The sequence below is a fragment of the Halichondria panicea genome, chromosome 14 (assembly GCF_963675165.1).
Source record: "Halichondria panicea chromosome 14, odHalPani1.1, whole genome shotgun sequence".
In the NCBI taxonomy this organism is placed as follows: domain Eukaryota; kingdom Metazoa; phylum Porifera; class Demospongiae; order Suberitida; family Halichondriidae; genus Halichondria; species Halichondria panicea.
In genome coordinates this window covers 1353895-1363049 of record NC_087390.1, presented here as the reverse complement: position 1 = coordinate 1363049, position 9155 = coordinate 1353895, and the positions used below count along the sequence as shown (strand labels likewise).

The 9155-nt window shown below is 41.0% G+C and overlaps 1 protein-coding gene and 2 long non-coding RNA genes across 3 annotated transcripts; all 3 read left to right on the top strand.

Annotated features, from left to right (window-relative positions):
- Positions 1-149: 149 nt before the first annotated feature.
- Positions 150-2257, top strand: LOC135347359 (uncharacterized). The gene is made up of 3 exons (XM_064545319.1): positions 150-1492; positions 1588-1650; positions 1808-2257. The coding sequence occupies exons 1-3, from the start codon at positions 280-282 to the stop codon at positions 2161-2163; spliced, it is 1632 nt and encodes a 543-aa protein (XP_064401389.1). The 5' UTR covers positions 150-279; the 3' UTR covers positions 2164-2257.
- Positions 2258-5796: 3539 nt separating this feature from the next.
- On the top strand, positions 5797-7881 carry LOC135347380 (uncharacterized). Its single transcript, XR_010398356.1, has 2 exons — positions 5797-6363; positions 7723-7881. It is a non-coding gene; the product is annotated as an uncharacterized LOC135347380 (long non-coding RNA).
- On the top strand, positions 6589-7663 carry LOC135347377 (uncharacterized). The gene is made up of 3 exons (XR_010398353.1): positions 6589-6917; positions 6976-7109; positions 7169-7663. It is a non-coding gene; the product is annotated as an uncharacterized LOC135347377 (long non-coding RNA).
- Positions 7882-9155: the final 1274 nt, after the last annotated feature.

Below are 9155 nucleotides of genomic sequence, written 5' to 3'. Positions count from 1 at the left end.
AAGCACACACTGGGTTGGAAAAGATCATTAGAATAATATCTGATATACGGGCGTCGCCGCTCTTCTTCTGTACAACAATCGAGGGCGGCGACGCCCAACTGTGCAAAAAGAGCCCCTCCCCCTTCTCCACAATTGTTTGTTTACTTTCTTGCCCAGCCGAGTAAAAACTTTGTAGTGTCTACATTCATTCATGGTGATTCTGAAGAAGACTTTTGTTTTATAACGTTCATTCCTCGAAGTTAAGTTAAGTTAAGTCGCTGCATCAAAAGAGGGAGAGCAATGGCAGAAGCGTCAAGCAGTAGTTTTGAAAGTTCTACCAGTACCAGTACAAGCAACCCTGAGGCTGAGGGCAGATCAAGACCTCCTGATGAGGCTCCAAAACTTGAGTTGGCTGAACAACAACATCAACATCAATCTACCGAGTCTGGCATTGGGGATGAGGTTAGTTTTTCATTTCCCCATTCTGCTTCCGATGATCATATTGAAACTCTGTTCCATGCTTTTTCTGTTGACAATTCGTGCAAAACTTTGAAACCCATTAATGTCGAAGGAGCCAGCAATGGTGTCCTATTTGAAAACCAATCACTTTCCAGCTCTTCAGAAGGTGATGATTTCGTACCCGTCAAAGCTTCAGACGATGTTCTTGTCGACCTGGACGGCATTGATCTGCCATCACTAAATGCAATGAGCAATTCCCCTGCCAAGTCCTTTGTACGAGTGGAACAAGTGCAGCCTGCGTTTTACAGTGATATATGCCAGGAAAATGAGAGAATACTCAGAAAAACTGCATCTGTGAGTAAAAATCCTAAAATGACCGACTATCTCCTGCGGAAGAATCAAACTATAGACAATGAACTGTGTAACGTCGAACAGCATCTAAAAAAAAGAAATGAGGACTTGCAACTCCAACTACACTTACAGGAAAAGGAGGTTGAATCATTAAAAAATGACTTGGAATCATTAAGAAATGAGTTGGATGAAACGAAGCGTGAGAACAAATTTCTTCGAGGAATGCTGGAGTGGGAAATACGAAAGGGAGTGAGTGAAATGGACACCAAAAATCACGAGAAAACTCGCTTGAGAATGAAACAACCTAATCTGAGAAAATTGAATGATCCAAAAAATCAATTGGCAAAAGCTGAGCAAAAGTTTGAGTCATGTCAACAACAAATCCGAGAACTTAAAGGTGAAAATGCAGAGCTTCATGCACGAAATGCTGTGAATGAGGCTGAAGCTGTAAGACTTGAGAAAGAAAAAACTGCTGCTATTAAAGAAATGGAGGAGGAACTTCAAGCACTGGTTAGCACCCTCCATCAATTGATCGAGGAAAGAGTTGATTCTATTCACTCGCATTTATGCAGTGTGAGCAAAACGTACGCCCTGCACTATCCAAAGACAAGAACTGGATCATTTGCTGCACTCCACCTCGAAACTAGTAGTTTGTCACTGAATAGAGTGAGCTCAAGTGCACAACCGTCTATGAAAGGCAAACGTAAGTCATGGTCTTCCATATAAGCGTCACTGTGTATGTATAAATGTACCTTTTTACTCTATACAACTGTAAACTACCTTTTCTTTTCATTTCAGCTGAGAGCTCCTCAATGCCAGTTGGAGCTGATGTAACTCAATTTGCTTGTCCAGATCTTGCTAGTAAGTAAGCCCACTGTTATGTGTCATACTGTAATAGATATATGCAAGTGAATACATAAAATGTGGTGTAATAACGATATGATTGGTATGAGAGCCATTGAATACAATTCTACATTGGCGCGTGGGCGCACGCCGGTTGATTTTACAATTTCTGTAGGTGTTTCTGGTCTTGAGCTCTGCACAATTGAAGAAAAGAAAAGTTCAGTCCTAGAGCTAAGTATGGAGTCTGAAATACCACCACACGACCTGGTTTCTTTGGCTTCTTATTTCGACAATGTTGACCTTCTTGTTGGTTTGTTACCACTCAGCGCTGCTGTTGTGTCAGATGTAGTGAATAAAAAACATTCACATACTACACAAAGTGCAGTACATTATGGTTTATTGAGTTGGGGAAGAATAAAACCTGAGGAGGTAACGTTTCAAGCACTTATAGACATTGCTCACAAGCTGACAAGAGAGGACATAGTTAGAAACATTAAAGAATACTTCTATAAAAACTATCGCAACATGTGATTTTTTTCCTCTTCTTACATGCACCGTTGTAGTTATCTGTTTGTACGCACACTAGATCCCCTTTTATATCTAGAGAATTATAATTATTATTTGAAACAATTCATTTGGCTGCTTATTTTGATAGTGCAACACTTCGATCTTGCTGCCTTTATACCATTAGACCCTCATGAAGAAGGTCTATAGTGTGACTATACATACAAGTCTATCCAGGCCGGCTAAATTGCTGGAAAAGAAGCATTTGAGAAGGAAACCCAAACAAGCAAAATTTCAAGCACTTCCGACTATTGTCTGCCATCTGGGAAAAGAGGACACGGGCCATTAATTAAGAATTATGAATTGTTGTAATTCGCGACCATGATGTGTCAATTCGTGTATATGTACTCTATAGTTCCGCCATCTATGAGTATTATGGTTCCGCTATATATACGCACACTTGATGTACTGAGAATCTCTTTTCCTTATAATAATAATCATACAGCTGATTACTAGACTACCACAAAATGTCTACGTATATATTGTCCTTCTATTCAAGCCTGTCATATTTTTGTGATCTGTAGTCACATCATAGATAATAGACTAGAGCACATTGTTTCTATTCTATGGTCACATCATAGATTGGTCACATAGTCAATACCATGCGGCCTGGAATCGAGGCTATGTCTGTACTCTATAGTTCCGCCATCTATGCATGAGTATTATTAGTTGGGCGGAGTCCAACCAACTACGCAGTTGGTTGGACTCCGCCCAACTAGAGTATTATGGCATAATACTCATGCATAGATGGTATGGGGGGTGATCAGTGCCAAAACTTCCAGCTCTTTTTATTTAGTACTAAAATCATTTGCATAGTGAAGTTCTACATACAAATAACGAGCTCTCTCTTATTTGCATGGTGAAGTTCTACATACAAATGATACTCTCATTTGCATGGTGAAGTTCTACATACAAATGATCATGACACGCTCTCTCTTGTTTGCATGGTGAAGTTCTACATACAAATGATACTCTCATTTGCATGGTGATAATCTACATACAAATGATACTCTCATTTGCATAGTGAAGTTCTACATACAAATGACACGCTCTCTCTTATTTGCATGGTGATTTTCTACATACAAATGATACTCTTCTTTGCATGGTGAAGTTCTACATATAAATGATACTCTTATTTGCATGGTGAAGTTCTATATGATGAAAGTTCTACATATAAATGATACTCTTATTTGCATGGTGAAGTTCTATACGATGAAAGTTCTACATACAAATGAGAAGTTCTACATACAATGGCAAATTATATAAGCTTTGTTAGTTTTACAATGACACTCTCATATATATTTGCATTGACTTGAAACCACTCCCTTTTTCATCTATAAGGAAGGGCTCGGATGAAAAAGGCCCGGGAAGGTTGGAATACAATTAGAACAAACCACTATAACTACATAATGTGTGGGTGTTTATTCAGCTTTGATCCCAGACCCTGTCAGAAATGTATTTTATACTCGAGGCTATATAGCAACAGAAATAGTACATGCGTGAGTGGTGGCACGCAAGTTGTTAGCACGTTAACATTGTGGGAGCGTGACATTCTTCACGCATGCCCCTATCCCTTTCCTTGGCAATATGTTGTAGAAATTACAACAATGGGTAAGGAATGGTTATGATGAATTAGATGAAGTTGTATGTGAGCTCCTCCCTGACAAACAAACTGTAGTCTAGGTAACCGCCTTATCAGTCAAGTAGGCTAAAAATCTGTGTCCTTTGATGTAAGCTTTGATGTCTCTTTGTGCATATGTAGTTATAAAAAAAAAAAAAAAAAAAAAAAGAAACCTTTGACTAGCTAGGAAGAGTAGCAGCAGTAGTAGTAGGAAGAGTAGCAGTAGTAGTAGTAGTAGCAGTGCAAGCAGGACTAGACTAGATTAAAAAGTTGGTGGAAAGAATAACTGACCGTTTGGACGTCACCTGGCTGCCAGACTTTCATCTGGACTCTTCCCCCTGAGTAGCTGGCCTTTCTCTAAGCCACAAAACTGAGCAAGAAGCTGAAGAAGCAGCTAGACAGAGACATGTACCTAGCCTTGAGAATTGGGAGGCGTGGCTCAACTAGTTAGCCCAGCCCAGAGGAACTGTTACCGTGGGTACTGAACAACCGTAGAAGTAGGGCTACCCCTGGCTTTACTGAATTAACTAGCTGTGTCTGCTGTCTAGTTGGACCAGATTTAGCTAGATAATGGGGTAGAGAATAGTTGAGCGGTGCTGTGTGTAGCTTGAACTGTACTGGCTGGCAAGAATCTAGTAAGCACCCTACGCACTGATAACTCGTCAGAATGGAGGGTATGTTCTAGGGATCTGGACAGCTGTACATCCAAAGGAGCCAGGGAGTGCCAATCATCTTCTCCCAGTCTCTGACACGCTAAACAAAAGGAGCTAGAACTGGGAGTCCCAGCTAGAATTGCTAGCCTGATCTAGAATGACATGGAGGCGTGGTGAGGCGGGATCCACACTAATTGATCGACCTAAAGACGCTCCTGTTCCAGATTTCACGAATGGCAAGGAAAGGGCTATAGGACAACTGTAAATTTATAGTGGCATATTGAAGGAGGACACAATTAACATTATAGTATAGACGGACATTTTAATTAATATATCAACTACGTTGTTGGACATGCCCGCTCATGTGGCAATCCTTTTTGGTCACATAAGTGGGCGTGTCCAATAACGGAGTTAAAAAAATTACTCTCTCCCCTGAGCCTTTTCTTAGGTGAAAAGGAGTAGTTTCCAGTTTAGCAAATTAACTATGCAAATGCGAGAGTATCATTTGTATGTAGAGCTTCACCATGCAAATGAGAGTATCATTTGTATGTAGAACTTCACCATGTAAATGAGAGTATCATTTGTATGTAGAACTTCACCATGCAGATGAGAGTGTCATTTGTATGTAGAACTTCACTATGCAAATGAGAGTATCATTTGTATGTAGATTATCACCATGCAAATGAGACTATCATTTGTATGATATTATATGAGCTCCATCTGTCTGCATGCTACAACTGCTAGCATTGAGTGCTGATTTGGTTTTGGACACCGGCACTAGTATCATCTCGTGCTTACTGCCAATGATATCTTGCACTAGTTCCTCCACTAATTCTACCTCCTCACATTCATCACTACTGCTCTCGCTTGAAGAAAGACTTGCAATATCAATATTTTCTCCGTTGATGTTGTGCAAAGCCTCAGCCATCTCTGCATTATTTGAGCATGCGTGCCACCTGCTAGGCATAACCTCGATAATTCCCTCGGCGTTTATTTGGAACAAATTGCCTAATTTACGGAAACTAGTAAATTACCTCGGATATGCTCGTTACTATGATAGCTTCAAGCAGAATACCGGAATCCGGAAACGTTTCACATCCATGTCAGTACTGTATCATCTATGCTAGCACTATGTCTTTATCTCTTGTGATTTATGGATGAACAGTGACAACAGCAAGAAAAAGTAAGGCCTGGGAACGAGGCTAAGATGGCGGAACTATAGACCCCATTTTATGGCTGGGGACGGGCACGCCCATCTACTAAGGACAGTGTGCTCTATTACGTCACATGTAGTAAACAATTATTTTATTGCTGAGGCAGCAAATTAAGTTATAGTTATAACACGGGCACAAGGGATGTATGGAATATATTGCACTGAAGCACGAGGGCGCCAGCCCCGAGGGCTGAGTGCAATATATGCCATGCAGCCCGAGTGCACGTGTTATAACTAGTTTATATCCCGAGGGCATAGCAACATAACACTGTCCTAGTAACACAATATAAACAGCACAAAAAAAGACAGAGACAACTCTAGACACAGCTCCATCTCTTCTCTCTTCTAGACGCCAGTATCTGCAGCGTATAAGATTGGCATGACCGACGAATGGCTTGACACAAAATTGTTGGAGTTTCAACTGAAATCTGCAAAACAGCCCCACCCCACTTCTGGTGCTGCAAAACAGCCCCGCCCCACTTACTGCTGCAAAGAAACAGCCCCACCCCACTACTCAGTGAATACATGGTATTAGCTGCTGGTCTACGCTCGGCCTCATAACCAAGCCAAGAAAGCTCGCTTCTACACTGCTGCAAAACAGCTCATGCCCCCAGCAAAAAGAGCCACTTCTAGTGCTACGGTGAAGCAGAATTGACATGCATCACGATGTCGAGGACTAGGTCGATCTTAGCCTCGATCCCAGGCCGATCCGTCTCTAATTGAACGCTAGGTCGCCTCCTCGGCCTGGTATTGATTGTATCTGGGCGTGTATCTGGGCATGTGCTGTGGTTGCTGTGGTTGCTCAGGTATTCGCTAAAAAAGAGCGAATACCTGAGCAAGGTGGAGCGAATAGAACACTAATAGTGTATGTAAGCATACTTACTCCGTAAAATCACCGTTAATTAAATCACAAAGAACTCCGTGTCATAGGTCTATTCTTTGCAAGTTTAGTTTGTCATAGATATAGGCTTAGCTAGCTAGAGTATGAGGAGCTGTCTTGTGCGAAGGAAGAAGGAGCATCACTCTTGTGAAAGAACAGACCTAGGTTCTCAAGTTTCTGCTATCAGTGGCTACCTTTGATTGACTACACAATTTAATTAATACAAGCGCTTGATTAGACCATTGATTGCCAGATACACTTGGTAGAGTCTATCCTCAGACTCTGGCCATCGATCTCTTGTATACTATGCTCAGGGGTGTCCACAAGTGGCTGGGCCTGGGATGTATTGTCAAGGTGAGCGATATAAAGCAACAATACCCTTTCATCATTGGAAATTGTACACTATATATAGCCTATAGCCCAATCCTTGGTATCTGGATCAAGATATGACATTACGGCACTGGCACTGGTGTTGTGTTAGCCTCCTTCACCGGCCTTCAAGGAAGTGCGGCCTGGGATCGTGGCTAGTTTGTGTGGACCATCACTGTGAGATATAAAATGTATAGTGGAATGGTGAATTTAAGTTCACACTAATTTGTATACAGGAGCAAAATGGAACCTTCCCCTCCAACCCCCGTCGTACTCCTCCTAGCTGATGGGTGTGAACTCATTGAAAGAGGATGCCCCAGTGCCACTCGTGTCCTTCCCAAGGGTCCGATCTTATAGAACTACCTGCACTAAAACTACTGACGTGGAATGGCTCTTTCAACATTTGTGGTTGCTATCCTGACCAGTGACGTCAGGATTCTACTGTCTCTTGATGCACTGTGAACACACAATCTTTGTTATGCCACCTGAAGGCTGAGCAGGCATATCCAACGCAGTATTTGTTCAGTCTTCCTGGAAGCTCTTGTTTGAGATCTTCGCTTCTAAACATCTGCATTTATTATGGACGCAGTACTGCTGTGCACAGTATTAATTTCTAGTGTCATTATATCATTATATCTCTGTATTTTTAGCCAACTGTGATAAACTGAAGATTTTACAGTACATAGCTGATACTTACCAGTTTCCGGTCACGCCCAGATACAATCAATACCAGGCCGAGGAGGCGACCTAGCGTTCAATTAGAGACGGATCGGCCTGGGATCGAGGCTAGGTCGATCTAGGAACACAGAATCTTCCACAAAATGAATCTTGGACAATTTTAAAACCTGCATGGTTGCAAGAAGAAACTCCAGCAGTGCTGAACATTCATTCCTGCATGGCTGGACATACTTTAATACTTGTTATTTCTCATGCGTATTAATTTAATTTTAATTTAATTGTCTGTCTAATTGCCAGAGGGGCGTTTTGAGGTCAGTGCAATATGACTTTGCGGTCAGTGCAATATGACTTTCAGCAGTGCAATATGCTTTATATTTAGCCTCGTTCCCAGGCCTTACTTTTTCTTACTGTTGTCACTGTTCATCCATAAACATAAGAAAGACATAGTGAGGCAGCAAAGAAAGAAATGGGCGTACAGTTAAGAAAAAGTAAGGCCTGGTTTGGGAAATCGCGTGATCCACAAGGATTTTTATGAACGTGGGCGATATGTAGCCCACAATCGTGACGTAAGGTATTCTCCCACGCATTCAGAGTAAGACTGTACTGTACTGTACTGCACTGAGACAACCACCAAGCTGTGCTGCAAGTCAGATCAGAGAACCAGCGTGGCCAGCTCTGGTGGCAGTAGCTACCTGCTATATGATAATGATGACTAAGCTATTCTACTATAGCATGTAGAAAGACACAAGAAAAGGTAATAGTGATAGAATCTAAACACACAATCTAGACTAGTAGATCATCTAGCTAAGCCTAAGGTATAGCTAGCTCTATAGTGCTTGCAAACTTCCAGTTCCAAGTCCATGTCCAGCTTGCTGCAGGCAAAGTTTTATTAGTCGTAGACCTCTGCGTGGGCAGTCCAACATCTCTAGCTCAGTATGCCCACGCTCATTTTCACCCTTCTACCACCCTTCTACCCTCACGCGACTTCCCGATACAGGCTCTCCTTTTTCCTAACTCTACGTCTATTTCTTTCTTTATTCCTCCAATTAATACCGTATTTTATCTCATTGAACGAATAATACAGTATTTTATCTTATTGAACGATTGTGATAAAGAACAGAAAAAGGAGAGCCTGTGTAGAGGCTACTTTATATTGCACTTGGCAACAACGTAGCAACGGGATATAAAAATTAAAAGAAGCCAATCACGTAACTCCTATCATAGATAGTGTAATAAGTATGGAACGCCGTTTGCGACAAAATTCAGGCAGAATCTGATAGGCGTGTGCATCCAATATAAAATCGATTTTTGAAGATCGATTTTTAATAATCGATTTTTTACAGTTGATTTTCGATTTACACGTGAACGATCTTTGACAATCGATCTGATAATCGATTTTTGAAATTCGATTTTTGATAATCGATTTTTGAAATTCGATTTTTGATAATCGATTATTGAAATTCGATTTTTGATAATTGATTTTTAATAATCGATTTTTGAAATTCGATTTTTGATAATCGATTTTTAAAAATCGATTACAAAAAT

What these genes read in the sequence shown, in the direction of transcription:
- LOC135347359 (XM_064545319.1), top strand. Translation starts at nt 280, where the DNA reads ATGGCAGAAGCGTCAAGCAGTAGTTTTGAAAGTTCTACCAGTACCAGT. An exon ending in ACCGTCTATGAAAGGCAAAC is followed by an intron (nt 1,493 to 1,587) that starts GTAAGTCATGGT and finishes TTTTCATTTCAG; the next exon opens with CTGAGAGCTCCTCAATGCCA. An exon ending in TGCTTGTCCAGATCTTGCTA is followed by an intron (nt 1,651 to 1,807) that starts GTAAGTAAGCCC and finishes CAATTTCTGTAG; the next exon opens with GTGTTTCTGGTCTTGAGCTC.